The 24397-nt window shown below is 43.2% G+C and overlaps 2 protein-coding genes across 2 annotated transcripts in view; one reads left to right on the forward strand and one right to left on the reverse strand.

The window, feature by feature from the left end:
- Positions 1-18661, forward strand: part of CHUK (component of inhibitor of nuclear factor kappa B kinase complex) — a 70416-nt gene extending 51755 nt beyond the window's left edge. Inside the window, exons 19-21 of the mRNA XM_063133190.1 lie at positions 2772-2908; positions 12665-12764; positions 17896-18661. Of these exons, the coding sequence (XP_062989260.1) occupies positions 2772-2908; positions 12665-12764; positions 17896-17925 (267 nt within the window). The 3' untranslated portion in view covers positions 17926-18661. The remainder of the gene's footprint in view (positions 1-2771; positions 2909-12664; positions 12765-17895) is intronic.
- Positions 18662-21583: 2922 nt separating this feature from the next.
- ERICH6B (glutamate rich 6B) overlaps positions 21584-24397 on the reverse strand; it is a 56678-nt gene continuing 53864 nt past the window's right edge. Inside the window, exon 15 of the mRNA XM_063133195.1 lies at positions 21584-21901. Coding sequence (XP_062989265.1) covers positions 21686-21901 — 216 coding nt within the window. The 3' untranslated portion in view covers positions 21584-21685. The remainder of the gene's footprint in view (positions 21902-24397) is intronic.

Genomic DNA, 24397 nt, shown 5'->3' on the forward strand with positions numbered 1-24397 from the left:
AGAATCCTCACAGACAATATGGCAGTACTATAGTACCTGAACAAGGAGGGCAGAATACATTCCCCTCGTCTCACTCGACTCGCTATCGACATCTTCAAATGAGTCATAAAAAGGCACATCCTCCTCTCAGCGATCCGTATCGCAGGCAGAGACAATCATCTGGCAGATTCCTAAGCAGAAACCATCTGATCTCGCACGAGTGGGAACTGAACCAGTCGATATTATACCGGATCTTCAACCTATGGGGTCGTCCGCTGATAGACCTTTTCGCTACATCACAGAACAAGGTCTGCCCCCAATATTCTTCGAGAACAGGCCTCGGATACTGATCTCTAGGGGATACTGGAGGGGAACTCTGTTTTACCTGTTCCCCCCCCTTTCCACTGATTGCATGGTCTCTTCAGAAAATACTACAGGACAAGACAGACTGCATACTGATAACCCCATGGGGCCTCACCAGCATTGGTTTTTCCTCATCAAGAGGATCTCCAATAACCACTTTCTCTGGCTGCTGGCCACTCCCAACGTTACTCTCAAGGGATCAAGGCAAAACAAGACATCTCGATCCTTGAACTCTTCAGCTAACAGCATGGGGAATAATGCCCCAATGACTGTCTATGGGGAATTAATTGACTCCATCCTCCTTGTGGCACAGAAACACGCAATTCACAAGGCGTATACAGCAAAATGGAAGAAATGTTCACAATATGCCTCAGTCAATTATTTCCTTCCTTTCAAGGCATCGTTAAAGGACGTACTCCTGTTTCTGCGTTTTTTCCATGATAGAGGACTTAAACTGTCCTCCATTTGTGTTTATTTAGCTGCAATATCGGCCTCTCGGGGACCGATACGTGGCCTCTCGGTCTTCACCCATCCCGTGGTTTGCCAATTTCTACGGGGCTTAAGGAATCTGACACCTCCAGTACAACCTATCACTGCTCCCTGGAGCCTGTCGGTGGTACTACAGGCCTTAACTGCAAAGCCTTTTGAACCTCTGGCCACAACTGACATCAGATTCCTGTCGTGGAAGATCACCTTTCTAGTGGCGATCACCTTGGCACGCAGATCAGGAGAATTGGCGGCTTTGTGCGTGGACACCCCAGATCTTGTAGTTCATCGAGACAAGGTCGTATTCCGACCAGACCTGACGTTCCTCCTAAAAGTGGTTACTGATTTCCATTTGAATCAGGACCTGGTCTTGTCTGCCTTTCCCCCCGCACCATCTAATTCGCTGGAGACTAAGCTATACTCCCTAGATGTTTGAAGGGCACTTGCTTTTTACAAAGCACAAACTGAATCCTTTCGCAAATCTAATAGACTGTTTGTCTACTATGGAGAACCCAGGAAGGGACAACCAGTCTCCTCCCAGCGTCTTGCATCCTGGATCATAGCCACCATTAAATTGTGTAATGAGTTGTCTAATTTACCATTGGATGAAGGCATTAGAGCTCATTCTACCAGGGCTGTTTCGACATCTGTAGCATTCTTGAAAGGAATCTCTGTACCAGATCTCTGCAGAGCAGCTACCTGGTCTCATCCCTCGACATTTATCTCACACTACCAGCTGGATGTCAGAGCAAGAGCTGATTGCAGTTTCAAGCGAGGGATGAGTGGATAGCTAATACCCTGGAAGACAGAAACAAACTTCAAAGTGTTCTTGATAGGCTGGAGCACTGGGCTGAAAACAACAGAATGAAATTTAATAGGGATAAATGCCAAGTTCTACATCTAGGAAATAGAAACCAAATGCACAGTTACAAGATGGGGGATACTTGGCTCAGCAATACTACAAACGAGAAGGATCTTGGAATTGTTGTAGATCACAAGCTGAATATGAGCCCACAGTGTGATGTGGCTGCAAAAAAGAGCAAATGCTATTTTGGGTTCCAATAATAGAAGTATAGCTTCCAAATTGTGTGAGGTACTGGTTTTCCTCTATTCGGCCCTGGTTAGGCCTCATCTTGAGTATTGTGTCTAGTTTTGGGTGCCACACTTCAAGAAGGATGCAGACGAGCTGGAGCATGTTCAGAGGAGGGCAACCAGGATGATCAGGGGTCTGGAAACAAAGCTCTATGAAAAGAGACTGAAAGAACTGGGCATGTTTAATCTGGAGAAGAGAAGATTGAGGGGAGACATGATAGTATTCTTTAACCACTTGAAAGGTTATCACATGGAGGAGGGCCAGGATCTCTTCTCGATCCTCCCGAGTGCAAGACACGGAATAATGGGCTCAATTACAGGAAGCCAGATTCCAGCTGGACATCAGGAAAAACTTCCTGACTGTTAGAGCAGTACGACAATGGAACCAGTTACCTAGGGAGGTTGTGGGCTCTCCCACACTAGAGGCAGCTGGACAGCTATCTGTCAGGTATGCTTTAAGGTAGATTCCTGCAATGAGCAGGGGGTTGGATTCGATGGCCTTATAGGCCCCTTCAACTCTACTATTCTATGATTCACTTCTCTTTTAATACATGTTGTATTGTCTAAAGCTGCCCCATCTCCCAGAACCTCCAACGTTATAATATACCATGACCTCTTATGGTTTGAGCTGTTCGCATTGCCATGCTTTTTAGTATTATCTGTAACTGCATTTACCACTTAGGTTGTGAATACTTTGTGAACAATTGGTGCATGAAATGGTATGTACTCCTCCCCACTGGATTTGTGCAATGAGAAGAATTTATCTGCTTCCAAAAGTTGGAGTGGCTCTGAATAAAATACAGGAGGCTGGATTTGAACAATGATAAGAATTCTTTTCTTTTTCTTTGTAGACTCAGAGCTCTGCTAAATCTCCTGTAAGTTCCAGTGTTGAAGACATAATTACTTCTTCAGTGCCTGCCTGGCTATCGCAACCCTCAACAGGAAATGTGCTTCAATCTCTTTCTTCTGTTGGAGCCTCTAGAAATATGTAAGTCTAAGGGAAATGGCAATTTGTCTGCTATTTGGAACCATACTTAAACTTGGGTAATTTAAGCTCTATCACAAAGTATAATACTGAGAGAGGTAAGTGTGGTTAATTTTGTATTTTTATACAGTAAATGATTTTGCTTCAGATCTTAACATTATTTTCTGCCAATTGCAAAGTTGCTACATTATATATTGTTCTGAATTTCATTTTCACAAAAGTGAATGAGCTCCATGTTACTAAAGTGGTATTAATGGTATGCATTCCTTCTTGATCATGATTATTATTATTATTATTATTATTATTATTATTTATTTATATAGCACCATCAATGTACATGGTGCTGTACAGAGTAAAACAGTAAATAGCAAGACCCTGCCGCATAGGCTTACAGTCTAATAAAATCATAGTAGAACAATAAGGAGGGGAAGAGAATGCAAACAGGCACCGGGTAGGGTAAAACTAACAGTATAAAGTCCGAACAACATCAAGTTTTAAAAGCTTTAGGAAAAAGAAAAGTTTTTAGCTGAGCTTTAAAAGCTGCGATTGAACTTGTAGTTCTCAAATGTTCTGGAAGAGCATTCCAGGCGTAAGGGACAGCAGAAGAAAATGGACGAAGCCGAGCAAGGGAAGTAGAGACCCTTGGGCAGGCGAGAAACATGGCATTAGAGGAGCGAAGAGCACGAGCGGGGCAATAGTGTGAGATGAGAGAGGAGAGATAGGAAGGAGCTAGACCGTGAAAAGCTTTGAAGGTCAACAGGAGAAGTTTATATTGGATTCTGAAGTGAATTGGAAGCCAATGAAGAGATTTCAGAAGTGGAGTAACATGGTCAGAGCGGCGAGCCAAGAAGATGATCTTCGTGGCAGAGTGGTGAACAGAAACCAACAGACTGATGTGAGAAGAAGGAAGGCCAGAGAGAAGAAGGTTGCAGTAGTCCAACCGAGAAATAACCAGTGCATGAACAAGCGTCTTGGCAGAAGAGACAGACAAAAATGATTGAATCCTGGCAATATTATACAGGAAAAAACGACAGGATTTAGCTACTGCCTCAATATGAGGAATAAAGGAGAGCGAGGAATCAAATATAAAGCCAAGACTACGAGCTTCCTTGACTGGAGTAAGTGTGACATCATTGACAGTAAGAGAGAATGAGAGATGAGGAGAAGGTTTAGGAGGAAAAACAAGCAATTCAGTCTTTGCCATATTAAGTTTCAAACGATGATGAAGCAGCCAAGCTGAGATATCTGAAAGACATGCCGAGATACGATCGTGAACATCAGGAGAAAGTTCCGGAGATGAAAGATATAATTGAGTATCATTGGCATACAGGTGATATTGGAGGCCATGAGACTGAATGAGATTATCCAAGGGCAACATGTATAAAGAAAACAACAACGGGCCAAGCACCAAGCCTTGCAGAACCCCTACTGAAAGGGGAAAAGAGGAAGACGAGCTGCCATTAGCCAACACGCTGAAAGAGTGACCCGCTAGATAGGAGGCAAACCAGTTATAGACAGAGCCACAAAGTCCAAGGTCATGAAGGGAATCTAAGAGAAGATCATGATCAACCGTGTCAAAGGCTGCAGTTAGATCAAGGAGAATAAGAACGGAATAAAGGCCTTTAGACTTGGCAGTAAGAAGATCATTGGTGATCTTAGTAAGGGCTGTTTCAGTGGAATGCAAAGGACGGAATCCAGATTGAAAAGGATCCAGAGCAGAGTTACTAGAAAGAAAATCAAGACAACGAGAGTAGACCACACGCTCCAGGATCTTTGAAATAAAAGACAACAAAGAGACAGGTCAGTAGTTAGACAGAGATAGCCTATCAAGAGTAGGTTTCTTGAGAATAGGAGAGACTGTAGCATGTTTAAAAGAAGAAGGAAATGAACCAGAGGACAGAGAAAAATTAATAATATGAAGCAAGGAAGGGAGGATAGCAGGAATAAGATTAATAAAGACTCGAGAAGGAATCGGATCACGAGAACAAGTGGAAGGCTTCGAAGAGCGCAGTAATTGATATTTTTATATTTTGGACATTGAAACATGGAATTGGTTATACTGGTCTAGAATCCACAAATGCACTCAACATGGCAACAGCCTCTCCCAATTCTGCTAGGCTTCTGTTATTTATTTGTTTTTAAGCATTTTAGCCTGTCCTTCAAAAATATTCCCAGGGTGGCTTACATAAACAGAATATAAGAATAGTTTTGAGAAATACAGCATAGAATAAAAGCAGCAATATGCAGCATACAATCACTTGGCAGAGATAAATCAATTTAGAAACCATAGGCTTGGGAAAATAAAAATCTCGCTTCCTGGTGCCAAAAGTATATTAAGTAAGGTTGAAGGGAAGTCACTCTGTGGAGTGGGGCACTGGGGTGCCATCACTGAAAAGTCCTTATCTCTAGAGACAGCCTGCTGCACATTGCCTGGCAGGGGAACTCAAAGAAGCAGCTCAGGAAAAGATTGTAATTCTTCAGGTATCCTGGCGGCAAAATGTGAAGTGTTCTGAAAATGAGAACTAGCACTCTGAATTGAGTCCAGAAACAGATTAGGAGCCGATGCAGATGGCAAAGCACTGGTGTGATATCTTCATAACACTCAGTTGAACTTGCAACTGTATTCTGAACTAACTGAAGTTTCCAGCTAGTCTCTAGAAGCAACCCCTCATATAATGTGTCACAAAAGTTCAATCTGGAGTTTACCAGAGTTTGGATAACTGAAGCCAGGCTATCTCTGTCCAAATAGGCTGTAGGTGATACACCAACCTAGGCTGGTAAAAGGGTTTCCATGTCACCTGCACCTCCAGTGACAAAGTTGGGTAAAAACCTTTCATGTAGAGGAATCATCGGAAGAAGAACTAGTGCCTCCAGAAACCAGTGGCACAGTAGATCAGTTGCTGCCACCAGACCAAGAGGAGCCTGGTCCTTTCTTGTCAGGGGAAGGAGACTCTGACTCAGGAACAGATGCTGAGCAAGCCCCTGACCCACAAAGTGTTGTTGTCTCAAGAGACAAGCCAGTAGGCCTCTTGTAAGAAGTTATGCTTGCTTACAAAGATGGACTCCCCAGTAGAAAGCAGCTCCTCTTGAGTAGGGCTCTGGCCAGAGAGCTCTAATGGTCAGCAGCTGAGCTTGGGTGGGGCTCAGCAGCCTTTGTGATTAAAAGCCTTCAGGCAGAGCTTGCTAATTGCTTAAAACAGTGTCTCACTAGTTTCTTCTGCTTTCCTGACCCTGCCTTGTGCTTGAATCTCTGTGCTATAGACTTGAACCCCTGCTTGACTCTGCCATTGGATTGTATATGTATTGGATTGCCTCACTGTGTTTGACTGCCGCCTTTGACCACTCCTGCTTTTCCTGAACAGAAATGTGGCTGCTGGAATGTCGGCCTGGTTTATTGCTTGGCCTTGTGGTCAGCTTTATCACTGGGACTGTTACGGCCAACACAGGGCACTGTTTCACGCTGAATTAAGCAGGATAGCATATCTGGGAGCAATCATGTCTGCTGCCCAGAGTAATTGGGCTTCAACAGGAACACAAGCTCTGCCACCCAGAAGACTCCCAAAGGCCTTGAGGAATCCACTGGATTCAATTAGTCTCCAGGAACAGACCATTCTAAAAGTTCCCACCGTTGCAGAAGGGGAAATCATTGATAATCTAAACCTCATCAGTAAGTGATCCCACCATGACATGGCAATTGCTAAGAAATCTCCCACCCTGGACTAAATCTTCCTACCAGGTTGAGAAAATTAAGTCAAGAATGTCTCCTGCTGCATATATTTGGTTGACAACTTAATGGAATAGCCCGATAGTTGTTATGGGCCAGAGCTGCCTCAGACAAGGTGACCCTGATATGGATGTTGAGGCCTGTCAAGAGAGCCACCCAAGTTATTAAAATAGGCATCTTATTCACCAAAATCCATGTATTTTGAGTTTTTACCTGAAAATTTAATCATTTTTTAATATATCTGAGCTCTGCAGTGAGGGGGGAGGGGGGGAGAGATGAGTCCTAAAATTTAGATAGAAAAAATCTAGAATGAAAAATGGAAATGAATTGCAAATATAAACTATTTTAAGGGACTATCATTTCATGGATTTGCTAACATCTGAGTTGTTTTAATACAACATAATGACTCTGTCCAATGAAGCACATACTGTTTTGAAATTATATATAATATTGTTGCAGTATCATGGTGGAACTGGACTTCATAGTAGAAAATAAAGGTTGGCTGTGAAGATTAGTCAGAATTTGTCAACTTTTGCTCGTAGTATATGTCTCTTAACTCTATAAACAATGTAAATATTGAAAATTGAGTTTGCAAACTGTATTTATTTAGACAATGTATATCTCAATTGAATTGATCCTTTTAAAATGCTTACGATTGATTGTAATAATAGACACAAGTATGTGCAAACCCATACAACCGAGCAGCCCTTAGTCTCCTGATCTACAGGTATGACCAGACCAGAGTCCAAGAGTATTTTTTTAAAAAAGGCAAGAAAAAGAGAGGTTGCTTACCTGTAACTGAAGTCCTTCGAGTGGTCATCTGTGCATTCATACCATGGGCTCTGCGCCTGTGCGGAGCAGCATTGGGGATTTTCTAAAGTTGAGGAGTTTTGGGTGGGAACAGGGGATCCCGCAGTACTGTGTGCATTCTCAGAGGGGTTTCCGCCCATTTCCCTGAGAACGACATCATGGCCTCGAAACCGAGTGTGTTCACAGTACACATCCTTGTTACATGACACCATTCCCCTGTTACATGACACCGAAGCGTCAATACCGTATCCATGTATGCATGAACACTGTAGCGGGGAAGGCGGGTGGGTTGTGTGAATGCACAGATAACCACTCAAAGAACTTCAGTTACAGGTAAGCAACCTGTCTTTCTTCTTTGTGGTCTCTGTGCATCACACCATGAGCGAATAGCGAGCTGAATTACCAGGTCGGAGGGTAGGGGTTCATTCCAATATTGGCCTTCCGAAGGTGCCATCAGCTTGAGCTTGAACGTCAAGGCGGTAGTGTCTGATGAAGGTGGAAGGATGAGACCATGTCGCACTTGTCGCAGCCCTGCAAAGTCTGGGAGACCAATGCCCCTGTCGAAAGCTGTCAAAGTAGCCATAGCCCGAATCGAGTGTGCTCTAACTGGATTGGTGAGCGATAGGCCCTGTAATTCGTATGCCAGAGCAATTGTCTTAACAGTCCAGGTAGATAAACATTGAGATGAAACTGGTAGGCCCTTATAAAGAAATAAACAAGGTGAAGATTGAAAAGCCTCAGATCTCTCTTTATAAAAGGCAAGTGCTCTCCTGACATCGACAGTATGCATTGTTGTTTCCAGTGCCGAAGATGGTGCTGGAAAGAAGGTCAGAAGAGTGATTGTCTGGTTCAGATGGAAATCCGAAACGATCTTAGGCAAGAAAGCGAGGTCTGGCCTAAGGAGAACATTGTCCTTATGGAAGGAAGGTATGGTGGGTCCACTCAGAGAGCACAGAGCTCGCTCGACCGGCACACAGACGTTATCACGACCAAGAAGGCTGTTTTCCAGGATAGTAACCTGAAGTTCGATGTGGCCATTGGCTCGAAAGGAGAAGTAGTTAAGGCTTTTAAAACAACTGAAAGGCTCCATGCAGGGAACACAAGTCTGACCATTGGGGCCAAGTTATGAACGGCCTTGAGAAACCTTTTCGAAAGAGGGTGTGAAAAAACTGTGAATCCCTCAACAGGAGGGTGGGATGCAAAAATTGCTGCAAGATAAACACACAGCGACAAGTAACGAAGGCCTCTATCAAAAAGTGAAGAAAGAAAGCATAAAACTTGTTGCAAGGAAGCGATTTTAGGTTGCAAGGCATAAGCTGCGAAAGCAGTCCATTTCTTATTATATGGCACCTGGGTTGAGTTCTTTCTAGATGCCTGCAGAACTCAGCGTAGAGGAGCAGGAAAATTGTTCAGCTCCCAGTCTAGATTTTCTAGGCCTTGAGCCGGAGCGTCTCTAGATCTGGATGGCTGAGGCGTCCTCGGCACTGAGTGAGGAGATCCTGCTTATTCGGAAGGCTGCAGTAGTTGTCTTGTGACAGAGTGAGGAGACGAGTGAACTACATCTGGCGAGGCCACCATGGGGTCACTAGAGTGCAGGACGTCTGATCGGTGACAATCTTCGAAATGACCCGAGCTATGAAAGGTAACGGTGGGAAAGTGTAGTAAAGACCTGCGTTTCATCGAGTTTGTTCCCTGCCCCACTCTGCTGCAATATTGGGGGAGCACCGAGTTGGTTGATGTTGCAAAAAGATCGATCTCTGGATGACCCCAGATGCGAAATAAGTGGTTTAGGACTCGTCTGTGTAGCTGCCACTCATGAGATTCTTGTCGGTGTCGGCTGAGAGTGTCTGCTACGGTGTTGTAAGCACGGGCAATGTGTATGGCTGTGAGCTGTAGCTCCTTGTTGCTACACCAAGTCAATATCTGCAAAGTAAGCTCTAGAAGGGGTCAAGATCTTATCCCCCCTTGCTTGTTCAAGTAAGCAATGGTGGTGTTGTCTGACGTGACTTGTAAGAGTCCCTGTCGTAAGTTTGGTTCGAAGGCTCTTAATGCTTTGTAAACTGCCATTAGCTCCAACCACTTGATGTGATTGGTGCGTTCGACACCGGACCAATGTCTGTGGGCATGTAGACCTTGGTATTGTACACCCCAACTGAGGAGGGAAGCATCTGTCATCATGATGTCATGGATCGCGAGAGCGAAAAGGCACCCCTTGATTCAAAGAACTCGGCATCGTCCACTATGCAAAGGATGCTTGGATCAAAGGTGGGAGAACTAACGTGGTACACCTGGCATTGGCGTTGATGTCGAACGTTGGGAGAAACCAAAACTGCAGATGTCGCATTCAGAATCTGGAGTGCTGCACGACAGCCGTTGTTGAGGCCATGAGTCCGAGTAACCACTGGATATCAAATGCCCTACACGATTTGCTTCTTTGATGGTGGTTGCCAGGTGTATTATCTTCTGGGCTCGATCCCTCGGGAGAAAAACCCTGCTGACGGTAGAGTCCAATAGACTGCCAATGAATTGGATAATTAGCTGTCGGAGAAGATGAGATTTTTTGTAATTTATATATAGGCCAAGCTGACTGAGAAGATTGCAGGTGACGTTGATGGACCTTTGCAATTGGAGCTTTGTCTTGGTGACGAGGAGCCAGTCGTCAAGGTAGGATTCACCAGCATTGAGGTGAGATTTATGGCTGTTGGAAACCCATCTTTCTCGCTGTCGCCCGAGCCTTTTGAACAGCATCTCTTGGGAAGGCAATGGTGGCGATAAGAGCTTTCAACTCACATTCAGCCTCATGCTTCGAAGTGTGAATGTGCTGGTGTAATAGTTTAAGAGCTTCATTATGAAGGCGGTGTGCAAGAGTGCGTTTCTCATCAGGGATCAACTTTCCCATTTCCTCCCTTAGCAGGAGCTGGTATCCAGACATTGTGGCCTGGTAATTAGCAACTCTTAAACCGAGAGTGGTCGAGGAATAAACTCATCGACCGAAGAGATCCAAACGTCTTCCTTCTTTGTCTATAGGCTAAGCATGTTGACGTGAGGTCTTGCCCTGGGCTGCCTCAACAATGGTCAAGTTTGGTGCCAGATGCTGAAGAAGGAAATTGGCTCCCTCCTGTTGTACCCTATAGAGGCTATCCAGTCTTTTCGATGTTGGTGGCATCATTGACAGTGTGTTGCAGGAATGTTTGATAGTATTTAATAGGACCAGCAACGTAGGTATGGAAACGGCGCGTTATATCCATCAATACGGAATCAAAAACTGGATCCTGAATCGTTGGGGCAGCCTGCTGCACTGCAGTTCCCAGAGCTTGGGCCATACGCATAACCTAGTCTGTGAATTTTCCAAGATCTTCTGAAGGAGATAGAGCTCCTTGAGCGGCCACGTCTGCATCTGGGGATGAGATAGATGGATGGACAGACAGCAAGGAAGAAGAGGCTGAACAATAATCTTCAATGTCGGAACTTTGATGAACTGGCGTCAGGGAAACGTGGTCCCTAGCCTGATGACCAACAGTGGATTGGCAGCTAGTAATTCCCAAGTGCGATTCTGGCAGTGGATCTGGTCATATCGTTTGAGTCTGGCAAGGGAGTCTCATATGATCATCCCTGGGTTGAGACAGAAAGACCTCTGTTTGTGTTGTCATAGCCCCTTTGTGTGTCTGCCGGGGGCAATATCTAATGTCATCATAGCGATGACAGTCATAAGAGTCCCAGTCTCTACTATCCTGGTATTGGTGCGAATCATAATCACGATGAGGAGACCGATAAGAACGGCTAAAATCTGAACGTCTGTGCCATTCAAGGGGGGATCGTGATCAGTGTCAACACCGTGGTGAAGGATAATAATAATCCCTGCTTGACGCCACCAAGAACATTGAATCTGGCAATTGTCACCCTCGATGGCGTTGAGGGTCCCCTTGTTGTTGAGAAGGAGGGCGAGATCGACGTGGGGTAAGTTCCCTAATCTCTCCCTCAGAAGTCAAGGTGAGCAGGTGGGGGTCCTGTTCACTTCGTGGCGGCACCATCGGTATCGGTGAGCAGAGCAACGGTGACAGTGGCGGCAGCACTAAAGGTTGTTGGGATGATAAACGGCCAGTTGCTGCCACCACTGATATCGGCATCAGAGCCGGTATCGACGCCTCAATACTAGACTCTTGTAAATCTGGTTGTCCTTTTGGAGACTGAGGGTCGTCGGCATCGGCACGTTTTTCAATCAGAGGCCGTTGTGGAGATTTCACTTTCTTAGATAATTTTTTAGTGATATTTAAGGTCACCGCTCAATCTACTTGGTCCTGCTTCCTCAAGAAGCAGAGAAGGAGGAGAAACAGTATCTGAGCGTTGAGGCTTGGTTAAAGTGTCGACCGCTTGAAGAGTCTTGGTCCATATAATAGCCTTAAGACGATCGGATCGATTCCTGCGCGTTTGCTTAGAAAAAGCTTGGCAAAATCTGCACTTCTCGACAGCTTGACCCTCAAAAGGCAAAGGGAGTGGCCGTTGGAGGGTGGAAGTTTACTCCCACAAGCAGAACACTTACGAAAAGGGGCCCTTAGGGCCATATGATTTGTCCGTATTTTTTGGGAGCAGCTGCGACCCAAATTATGGAAGAGAATCCTATTTGTTTAATAACTATAATAAAACAACTAAGTATATATAATCCTTTTTTCTTTTTCTTTTTTTTGAAGACAAACACCTGAAAATTCAGAAGAGAAGCTTCTCAATGATGTTGCCACAATGGTGGTCAAAGAGAACTGAGGGGAATGGGCGGGAACCCTTCTGAGCATGCGCCCGGCGCCATGGGGGAGGGGTTCCCGCCCCAAACGCCTCAGCTTTAGAAGTTTCCCAGTGCTGCTCTGCGCAGGCGCAGAGCCCATGGTGTGATGCACAGAGACCATGAAGAAGAACGGTTTGCAATATTCATCTTGATGTAGTATCTTATCCTTCATAACAGAAAATGCTACATTACCAATCAAAAGTGGACAGAAGGGACTGGCACTGTGAAAATGGCACTGTGAATATTAGAAGATAGAGATTATTGGCATTTTCTATTGGTATTCACCAGGAAATCAATAGAAGCCATGTTACCATACTTTCAATATTTGACATTAATATTCAACTATACAGAGAGTTATAAACGAACCACATTTTCTTCAATGTGTTGGAGGTGTACAGGTAAGGTTCACTGTAATTTAAAGCTGCCCTCCTCTGCTTTTTCTTGGCAGGGTGGCTTTTGCACATTTGATAGAAGAAAATTTAAGCTACCTCGACAGTTTTAGCACTGTCATGCAAGAAGCAAAACATGACCAGAATAGCAGCGTGATGGTGAGTCTAAGAGATCTACTTAACAGTGATTTTGAATAAGGAGGGGGTTTGAATAAGAAGGAAAAACAGTTTTAAAAATTTGGGGTGATTCGCCAATCTGCCATCAAGACCTCCCACTCTAGGAAGATTGGGGAAGAACCTGATAAGTACTTCTGTACTTGAAAGTTGAGTTTTAAGATTTTTTTGAGAGGATGGTAAAATGTCAGGGTGACTTTTTAGCATGCCCTTGAATAGTTCAGAGAACTGTTCATATTTAGTCTTGTTGGCTGAGGGGAGAGACAAGGCTGTTAATTCATTCCTCCACTTACACCATTTTAGCTAATATGGGAATAATCTTGAACACTCAAAGTTGTCCACTTGCTCTAAAAAGTTAACCTTTTCAAGTTAAAAAGAAAATTTCCAGTTGAATGGACTGGATGGTGGTGTGGAACATCACTCCTATCCTGGGAGGAGGCAGGGAATGATCAAAACAGAAATCTTCCCCAGTTTATTATTTATTTATTTATTTATTTATTTATTTACATTTATACACCGCCCCACAGCCGAAGCTCTCTGGGCGGTTCACAAAAGCTAAAAACAGTAAACATTAAAAAATATACAAAATTTAAAAACCATCAGAGACATAAAAACAGCAGCATCCATTTAAAAAACAACAGTTCCGGGGGTCCGTTAGAAAACAAACTTAGCGTTGTTAAATGCTGTTAAATGCCTGGGAGAAGAGAAAAGTCTTGATCTGGAGCCTAAAGGATAACAGTGTTGGCGCCAGGCGAACCTCATCGGAAAGATCATTCCGCAGTCAGGGGGCCACCACCGAAAAGGCCCTCTCCCTTGTTGCCATCCTCCGAGCTTCCCTCGGAGTAGGCACTCGGAGGAGGACCTTAGATGTTGAGCGCAGTGTACGGGTACGTTCATGTCGGGAGAGGCGTTCCATCAGGTATTGCGGTCCCAAGCCATGTTTATTGTAGTTCCTGTAGTAGCAGCACTATTGCTAAGGCCATGAGTAGCTACGACTACCTGTCCCTGCCTCCCTTCCCATTTCTTTGCTAGGCACAGTGAGGAAATGGCACATCATTCAAGCTTCAGCTTAAAAGCCTTCTCAACACACATCTCACCCAGCCAGTTTGTGACATTAAGGGGAAAGAAACCTTGGATTTTCTCTACTATCTGGTTTTCTTCAGTGGCTCTTTTACCTTGGGTTTTGAGAATTTTCCAGGAGGGTGACAGACTGTTCAGGTTAGTTTCATCAGGCTGGTAGAGCAAGATGGTTGCTTCAGATGCTAAAAGGCAAGGGGTGGGGGTACCTTTAAGTTCCTGCAAGCCTAGTTGTAGGAGACTAAGAGGTTAAAGTCCTCAGACTCCTCAAGTGCTCTGGGGATTTTTCTCTGCCAGCCAATAGGAATCCTACATTCTTTTTATCAAATAGAAGTTGGATTTCTGAAAATTGAGTAGAGGACTTCTAACTGACTGCCATATGCAAGAAGAATTTGGTCCTTTATATGTCAATCCAGCTTTTGCTGCTCTCAAATAAAATGTTGGAGGGGGCTCTGTTAACTACAACCCCCCCCCCAAATTAGTATCTCCTCCAAACATATACTAAAGTTTTTTTGCCTAGAATCCCAGGTTTCGTTTCGCCACCCACAACTTTGTACCAATACATCAAATGCTAGTTCGTAGTTAATACACAAAAAACCCCGAATATTGTCATAATAGCACCTGTGCCAATTTTTTGTGCTCTTCTGTGCCACACAAGTTTTGTGCCACAGCCAAAAGCGTGAGAATGACATACCCTTAGGTGGAACCTTGTGAACAATAAAAACAACAACCAGGCTCCTTCCTTTCCCTTCCATTTCTGGAAAGGGTATTGAAAGTTTTCTCTGCTTTTACCTCTTTTCTGGGACAGTTGAGCTTAGATAGTCTTCCAAAATATTTCTTCTATTCTTCTTCATCTTTATCAGACTAGTTTTTTTTTTATCCTTATTGTTTGCACAATTATTTCCACCATGACGCTCACCTTCTGGCAGCGCAACTCTTCAGTGGCCTGTGGTCCTTTGAGCCCCGTTATATAAATTTGCGGATTGTGCCAGTAAGCTTCCCCAGCAGATGTTCAGAATGTCAAATTTTTTATTTCAGAATGCCGTGAAATAAAAAATACTCGTTACAGTCTATTCAATGGAAATTAAATCCGTATGAAGATTTAAAATTGAGGCTGTTTCAACAAAAATCGCTGTTCCACGTATATCGGACGTCACAGAGCCTTGCTAAGAAGAAGCTGGGTAGCTCTGCCAGATGATGGCATTGAGGACAATGCTTCACTGAAGCATGTGACGTGGGCAGGTCCTGGGCTGGGTCTTGATGGCGGCGCCTCAACCCCCCCTGCGTTTGTGCTCCTTCGCATTGTCCCCATGCAAAGGAGAGAGTGCGGGGGTTGTAACGAGTAGGGTGTCCTGAGAAGCGGCTTAGCAACCAGCCACTTTTCAACTTATCTAAATGGGCTGTGTGCCCAGACTGGGAACGCCACCAGGTAACAGCAAACACACCAAAGGAAGAGATAAGACTTAACTTGTATTTCTCTGGTCGAGAATAAACTAAACACACAGTTCAAACATAAATAAACAGAACAGTCTTTCTGTGCTTACGAAGAAGTCAAAGCCAGTCCATAAATCAATCCGGTCGTCATAAAGGGCAATAGAGAGACGGTCACGAAGGTCCACAAAGCTGGTCCGAGTTCCAAGGGCAGGAGAGAGTCACAGAGTCCAAGAAGTCCGTAGTCCAACCAGTACAGCATGAGCACGATAAGGCAGAGGTTTCAAGGCCCAGAGCTTTCTCAGGCAAACCAGATTAAGTCTGACAAGTTCCTGGCCTGCGCACTGCTACTTCATGCCTACTTCATGTCTGGGAGAGCGACTTCTGGGCGCGCCGTTCGAAAGCCGCCCGCCTGCCCCAGCGTCCGGGCTTCGCTTCAGCTGGGCGCCCACCCAGCCGAAGCAAAGCCAGGACGCTGGAGTGGGGGCAGGGGGAGCTTCCCAAAACCATCCGCTCAACACCACCACCCCCGGTCCATGGAAAAATTGTCTTCCACAAAACCGGTCCCTGGTGCCAAAAAGGTTGGGGACCGCTGGTATAAATGACCTCGCGCCACGCGGATCCATCCTGGGGCTTTCCCCTCATCAAGACAAGCTCCTGTAGTGGCTTCTTTTTTGGTGTTAAAGAATTCTCCCTTACTTAAATCCTGATCTAACAGTAAATTATATATTCTTGTCAATACACCTTCAGAACATTTTTGTCGCCACAATTAGTTTTCAAATTTAAATAACTCCATTCTTAGAGGACCTGTAGTAGACGGAGTATTTCTGTAATTCTTAATTTGCTAATATTGGAACCGTTGGGGCTGATCCACTTGCATTCTTGTTCTTTGCTCAGCCCAGCTCATATTCTTTCTTTGTCTTAGCATGTTCCTGTAATACCATATTTCACCCATAATAAACCTTTAGCAGCAACTGAAAATATGTTGTTATATATGATGAAGAGGAATATTTTTTACAGTGTCCCACGCTTGCATTATGGCCAAAATTACTATTTTTACTAAAATTTCCTTGGTTGACATCTCCAGTGTAATTTAATATAAACAATTCTCTTGATTCTTTTATTACCTCACTTTTAATTGCTCCATTTAATAGCAAAAGTGGATTTACTTTCCATTAATAAATAGCTTATATATCATGAGTTTCCCATTCACAACCCACAGGGGGATGATCTGATAAGGTTTAAGGTTATATTTCTACATTTCTAATCTTAGATAAGAGATATGGGGTTACTAACAGCAAATCAGTTCTAGTATGTCTGGTATGGTATTGAAAAATAGATACAGTCTTTGACATTCTGATTTAAGAAACACCATAAATCTGTGAGCTATCGTTTGTTGCTTTTAGCATCCCTCGCTAGGCTCAGCTCATTCTCAGCTTTAGCCTTCCTGTCACCATTCTGCACTTCTGTGCCACCTGTCTGTAATCTTCTTTTGTAGCCAGGCCTTCCTTCCACTTCCTATGTGTATCTTCTTCTTTTTCCTGGTCATTTCCAAGCTTTTTGTGGAGCCACCTTGGTTTCTTCTGTTGTCTTCTATCTTTGTTCCTTGTTGGAATTGTTTGTAATTGTGCCTTTAAAATTTCCTTTTTTAAAAAACTCCCACCCATCTTGGACTCCTTTTCTCATTAGGGCCACTTGCCATGGGACCTTACTTATCATAGTTCTGAGTTTACTAAAATCAGCTTTCCTAAAATCCAGAGTACCTGTATGGCTACACTCAGCTTTTGCTTCCCTTAAAATCAAGAACTCAAGTATGATGTGGTCACTTTCCCCCAAAGTTCCTGTAATTGCCACTTTATCCACGAAGTCATCCCTATTGGTTAATATTAAGTCAAGGACAGCCAATCCTCTAGTTCCTTCCTCCACTTTCCATTGGAGAAAGTTATCTAACAAGAATGATGCACATGGCACACAACTGCTAGGCATATAACAAATTGAAGAACTAGGGTGAAAGGATGGTTTTTATCATATATATATATATATATATATATATATATATATATATATATATTATTTTTCTATATATGGTATCACCACTTTAGGCATGAAGTGACATTAAATATACACAAGTTGTTTAACATAGATTGAAAAAGCTGCAATAGCTAAATAGATTTTTTTTTACAGACAAAACAAATGGTCAGTTGATATACAGGCCTCCGGTTCTTTTAACCTGTTTCGCAAAACACTTCTTCACAATATTGCAACTATTAGCTGAAAAGACATAAGTAAAATGAAATAAATTATAATGAAATGCATTTTAATGAAACCCCAAGGAGGAGGTTATACATCCAGTACTTTTTAGGAGCTATTATTAAAATGTTATAAAAGCTGTAAAGATGTTGTAACTCACCACCATCACAAAATGTTGTTACAGCTTTGATAACACCCTCAGGTTAGCACCCTTGGGAAAGAGTTGATTTGCAGTCATCAAACTGAAATCTGAGATTACTCGTTGGTTATCATTTTTTTCCTTAATTTATTTCTATGTTTATTGCTTCATTACAATGCAGGGAGCTCAACTGATAGATGTTCCTTTTTTTATATATAGAGTCTTGATTGGAGTTGGTTGAATAGTTGAATATGCAAGCAGACCATCAAGAAGTTGCAAACAAATGCCATGTGTGCATCTGTTCCATCCTGGATTCACCATCACCTCCTAAATGCCACTGCCACTGCCTGGGCTTCTTGCAGTTGGGGGATGGCTGGCGCTTTAAATACACACCTGCAAAAGTCATTCAGAAGCCAAATTTCAGTGACCCAGGGCCCTCTACTGTCAGACTACTACGGCTGCTGCAATATCAGTTTTCTTACCTCCATTTGAGAGATCAAGTCCTGATGATTCTCCATTCAACCTGAAACCATTTTGTCTTTAATTAAAGGGGAATCCTGTCATATTTGTCTAGTCCTTCTGAAACTTCTGAGGAAGAAGCTGGCTTCTCACACTAAAACATCACACAACCTGGATGGAGTGTCTCCTGCCATAAGGTATATAGTGCAATATAATGCAATATACCAAAATATTGAACTATTGCACTATAAAAAGTTAGTAAATTCTGCTAAGATAGAAACTAGAGAGGAGAAAAGAAATAAACAGTGCTGAATAGTTTATCACATGCTTTATTTTTTGATTTCCCCTTTCTTCACTAGCTCCTCTGGAAATATTGATAGTCTATTTCTTTTCAACATAATAAGAGAATATTTTGTTATATATTAGATGTGTTACTTTTTGTACTCCAAATTGGCTGTTACCTGACCTCTCATCCTAAATAGACTGGGATAGAAATGTAGAAAATTAATAAAATGATCTCAAGCAACACTTGACTTGCTGGTTCTTTTCTCCTAGCATTAGAACAGTATGCAGGGTGGGGCGGAGCTTGGGTGCTGAGAAAATGGCAGCGTGAGGTCAGAACGCCTCAGCCTGAATGCAAAAAAGCTGCCCTGAAAAATCAGAAAACAACTCAAAAACAATTGGAAAGCTCAGCCTTGGATGGGGAATGACAGCAGACAGAGAACCAGAGAAAGAAACATCAAAATTATTTTAAACCAAGGGAATAGGATCCAAGAAATTGCAGAGAAGCTTAAAAAAACAGACAAGATGGCTGCTGGAAGCTCAGCAAACACTATAAACAGCACACAGTTAACACAGGAGCAACAAGTCCCCCCCCCCCAACATCTGTCTCTCACTCAGGGTGGGGAGGTTACAAGATGTAATTACACCTATTCCAAGGAGATCCCTGTTCTCACTCAGGGAAACTCTACTCACATAACTGAGGTTATCGTTAAATAAGCAGTGAGTTGACAGCCCAGGGAGGAAAGAGGAACAGAGAAACACCCTCACCCTTGTGGCATCCCGAAGGGGCAAACCAAAGGGGCGTACCCCCTTTGGTGTCGCCCCCTTCGGGGCCACCCTTATTGGGGTGGCCCGCCGCCAGTGACGGCCCGCCACCTCATGGCAGGGCAGTTTAAGTCTCTTCCAAACCTCAAGGTCTCAACAGGCTTGGAGACAGCCCTCTTCTGCCAATTGGCTGGAGAGAACCTTGGCAGTTGGCTCCACTCCACAATCAGTGAACCGCCGACACCAGGGAAAGTGGCTGGGAGGTGTGTGTGTGTGGGGGGTGTCAGTTGCACAAGCAGCAGGCTGCTGTGGATGGCAGAGCAGTCCTCTTCCCCCAGTTCTCTTCTCTCACCAGTCCCATGGGCAGAGTTGCCAGTCCTGAAGTCCTCCCAGCCTCGTGCAGGGCAGTTTAAGTCTCTTACATTGCGGTGGACTGGGCAGGCAATTCACTAATTTGATTTCTGTTATTGCATGTTGATATTCTGTTAATGCAGTGGTTCTTAATCTTTTTTGAGTCACAGATCCCTTTGAAAATCTAGTGAAAGCTATGGACCCCCTCCCTAGAAAAATGCACATAAACACAACTTTGTATGCAATGAATATACTTTATTTTATTGAAAATTGATTGCCTCATACAGTGTATGACATACACAAAGTATGGATAAAGTGAACAAGCTTAACAAAAAAATATGATTCTTACCCCTTTTCATGCAAAAATTAATGGCCACTCCATACAAAAATGAAATACAATCATCATGTGCAAATTAAACAAAACAAAACTTTAATTCTGCTCAAAAGTTCATTTCAATGAAAAGGTGGTGGTTGTTTGGCTTGAATAAGAAGATGAAACTGTGACGTGGTCTTTGACAAGGTAACATGCATGTCATCTTTGATATCCAATCGATTTCGACTTTTCGTTTTGATAGAAACAAGTGCTGGAATGGGAACAGTGTTGAGAGTTTTATATGATCATATAAAACTCCCAACGCTGTCCCCATTCCAGCTCATGTCCGGTCATTGTCCCTTCCTGGAACTGTATTTAAAGATACAGCGTTTTAAATTTTTAAAAAAAACTCCAGTGATTCCCTTAATATAGCAAATATAAATTTTTATTTGACTTTCACGGACCCCCTGAAGCCCATCCATGGACCCCTTGTGGGTGGGTGGGTCCATGGACCCCAGGTTAAGAACCCCTGTGTTCTACCAAGCTGTTTTCTTTGTAATGGCTATTAGTCAAATAAAATAAATTGATTTGATGATGATGATAAGATTAATGTTAGTTGATTTGGGAAAAGGATTCTTCAAAGAGCGGTTCATCTATACATCTTCTGGACACCTACAACCTTCCCCATTCAGTCTCTGCTTTTCTATATCCCAAAGGCTTGCTGTATGCCCTCCTAACTAAAAAAAAAAATCTTTATGATATATCTCTTGCTCTTGAAGGGTAAGAAGAGCATTCAACCTGCCCTGTTGGTTTTTTAACTGTAATTCTCACAGTAAAGCAGCCTGATCTTGCAACCGTTGTTGAGGAAAGTAAGAGAGCTACAAAGCACCCCAATCCTCCCTGTTGTGAAAAGTAACAGAATAGCAAAGCATTCAGGAATGGCAGTGTCACAAAGCTAAAAAAAGGGTTGTCACCCCCTGCTCACCACATCACCATTAATACAGTATGTATTTTTACTGGACGATGTTTTGGTCTGTGACATCGGGTGTTCCTCCAAGCTGGCCCTGCCTTCTGCTGAGAGAAGGGGCAATCCTGAAGACTCTTCCAATACCCTCTTACTCTTCCCAAAACAGGAGATTTATGGTAATTAAAATTACTTGGTTTTGCCCCAAGTTATTTTAAAACGTTACATCTTGTTTTCTCTTTAATGGAAATCAAAGTGGCTAAGACTAAAATCTACCATTAAAGCGATAAACAACAACACATTAAAGTAAGTGTTAGTTTTAAATATAGCTTAATATTATAACATAATAAAGTTGGTATAAGTTTAAGTATTACAAACTATCAAATACCAAAAAAACGAATCATGGCCTCATCAAAACAACAAAAAACTAGTAAACAATAATTGCTAAATAGTTTTTACAAAGCCATGGATTTCACTGAACTGTTTCCCTTCATTTTATCAGAATTAATTCCTTGTTTTTCATTTCCCTAATAGTGCAGCAATAAAATACTGTACATAGAACAGTATACCTTTAGGTATATAGATTTAAGAGATTATATCATAAAAAAAAAACCCTTGGAATGAACAGCTCCATAAATTTAACAGAACTAAAACATTTGAAATAAATTGTAATTTCCATAACAAATCTTGGTAATCAAGGGAGTCGTGTAACAGGAATTCTAGTGTAATGCAATGTTTGCATAGTTTCATTCATATTCTGTGCAGAATGCCGTGCAAGTTAGAATCAGTAGGATAAACCGTAGAAGACTGAAGATGTTTAATTTTTTGTCTATGAAGCTGGCTCAGTCGCCTTGCCTGATTAGAAATACGTCTTCTCATTGTTTTTTGCATCGCCGATGCATTTGGTTACACAGGTCTGAAATGATGAGATACAGGTCTTCAGTCTGTTCCGATGGAATAGAACACATTTTTTTCAGTAGTTTCTGCAAGTTGGCTAAGACTATTCTGATCTGCAAAATCTGGGAGTCACTTATTAGCTGTCTCCAGGTTTCAGGTCCTTTGAGGAACTGCAGCATGTTTGGATCTTTCAGCTGCAAAAATTCCAAGTTAGAAAAAATAGTTTTCACCAGAAATGAAAAAGTCAAAGCTGCATTTACACAGTAAGGGTTTTAGTAAGGTTTAATTGCTGTATTTTTATCTGGAAAAACTCCTAGACCTAAAGGCTGATTCCCCTGCTCCCATATTAAAGTCCACAAGTACAGAATCTAGAATAAAATGGCCAAAGAAGTGCTTTTCATGTTTGATTTCAGTAAAAATCTAAATAAATGTTGCAACTGGAGGTATGACAGTGTTTCTTGTGTGCCTTTTTTTTTCTTTTTTGGTACAAGGTTCAATTATGTGAGCCAGAGATTAGAAGCTCTGAATCTCAGTTTTTTTAATGTTCTCCTATGTAAATAAAAATAAAAATCGCTGCAACAAGTGTGTAGTGGTAAATTTTGAAATGCATAAGCTCATAATGATAGACCCCATAGCTAAAAACCCCAAAAGAATCCATAATCACAGCCCCAGGATACAAACTAACAGGCCAGTCCCTATGCAACATAATAAATGGAAACAAATCTGACATCAGAAATGGCAATATTCAGAAACCACTAAAAGAACCTTTCAGCAAAAGGGAACTCTTGTGTGAACAGCTATTTCCAGCCTCAGTCCAGTTGGCAGTAAGGGGACGGACATGATGAGAGCAAGGAGGGGAACTGGGCCAATGGCGACAAGGTTGTCCATGTCTGCTGCCAACTTGAGGGTTACACTTCATGCATCTGATGAAATAGGCTCTATGACAGCCTTCCCCAGCCTGCTGTCCTCCAGATGTTTTGTATTACAACTCCTAACAGCTCCAGCCAGTATGGCCAATGGTCAGGGGTGATAGATGTTGTCATCCAAAATGTCTGCAGGTTGGGGAAGGCTGCTCTAATTCATGGAAGTCTTTGTGCTCATCTTTGTGTTGGCTTAGCACAGCAGAGTCAGTGCTAGGCTGGAGCCTTTCCCCCCCTGAAATAACTAGTTCTCCAGGAGGATCTGCCTTCCCCAGCTTGGAGCACTCCAGATGTTTTAGACTACAACTCCCAGCATTCCATGCTTACTGGAGCTGATCTGGAGGGCATTTGGTTGGGGAAGGCTGTCCTGGATCCTTTGGAATTGCCTCTCCCCTGAGGTAAGGAGGCAGGGCCAGCTTGTCAAACAACTCCTCCACTGGGGAGCAGCTTCTTTTGTCCATACACTAGTCCTGTGTCATCACATCCTTTCTTCTTCTTTAGCCCAATGCAGCCTAGAAAGAACTGGGTCCCTAAGTATGCAAGGAAAGAAGTGTTTCAGCAGGGTCCCATGCTGTAAACACACACGCGCGCACACACAAACAAACAGAGCCAGCACAGGAAGGGCATAGAGTTGCCTCTCACTGCAGAAACTGTCTTTGAGACCACCACCACCATCAGTTGTGCGGCCTTATAAACCATCTGAACGTTGGCTCCTGGCCTCTCCAGCCAGATTTTTTAACCAGGTCCAACAAGGAATGAAGGGAAAAGATCAGTGGAAAGCCAAGAAAGGCAAATGCTATTTTGGGCTGCATTAATAGAAGTATAGCTTCCAAATCACGTGAGGTACTGGTTCCTCTCTATTCGGCCCTGATTAGGCCTCATCTAGAGTATTGCATCCAGTTCTGGGCTCCACAATTCAAGAAGGATGCAGACAAGCTGGAGCATGTGTTCAGAGGAGGGCAACCAGGATGATCAGGGGTCTGGAAACAAAGCCCTATGAAGAGAGACTGAAAGAACTGGGCATGTTTAGCCTGGAGAAGAGAAGATTGAGGGGAGACAAGATAGCACTCTTCAAATAATTAAAAGATTGTCACACAGAGGAGGGCCAGGATCTCTTCTCGATCCTCCCAGAGTGCAGGACACGGAATAATGGGCTCAAGTTACAGGAAGCCAGATTCCAGCTGGACATCAGGAAAAACTTCCTGACTGTTAGAGCAGTACGACAATGGAATCAATTACCTAGGGAGGTTGTGGGCTCTCCCACACTAGAGGCCTTCAAGAGGCAGCTGGGCAGCCATCTGTCAGCGATGCTTTAGGGTGGATTCCTGCATTGAGCAGGGGGTTGGACTCGATGGCCTTGTAGCCTCCTTCCAACTCTATTCTATGATTCTATGAAGATGAACAACACGGCCAAAGAACTTGAAGCAATGGTATAGCTATATAGTTCTTTACAATTATTTTGATCAGCTAATTTCTGATAGGAAAAAGCACCTTAAGAAGACAAAAGCACTTTGAGGAGGCGGAGGAAGAATGGAGACACTATGTGGCTTCAGACCAACAGAAGCTGAGGAAGGAGCCAACAACTCACTGCTGAGCCTCTTTCTCTCCCCATCCTGTCCTTTTCTCCAGCAAGGCTGCTTGGGCAGAAGAAGGATGGAATAGCCACTGGACACAGTTCCTCTCTCTTTCAGTATCCACTTGGTAATTGGAGAGGAGGCAGCACAGAGTTTCCCACTCTCTAAATATAATCAAAGAGGGGGAACTTCTCAG

Source organism: Elgaria multicarinata, chromosome 8 (assembly GCF_023053635.1).
Source record: "Elgaria multicarinata webbii isolate HBS135686 ecotype San Diego chromosome 8, rElgMul1.1.pri, whole genome shotgun sequence".
In the NCBI taxonomy this organism is placed as follows: Eukaryota; Metazoa; Chordata; class Lepidosauria; order Squamata; family Anguidae; genus Elgaria; species Elgaria multicarinata.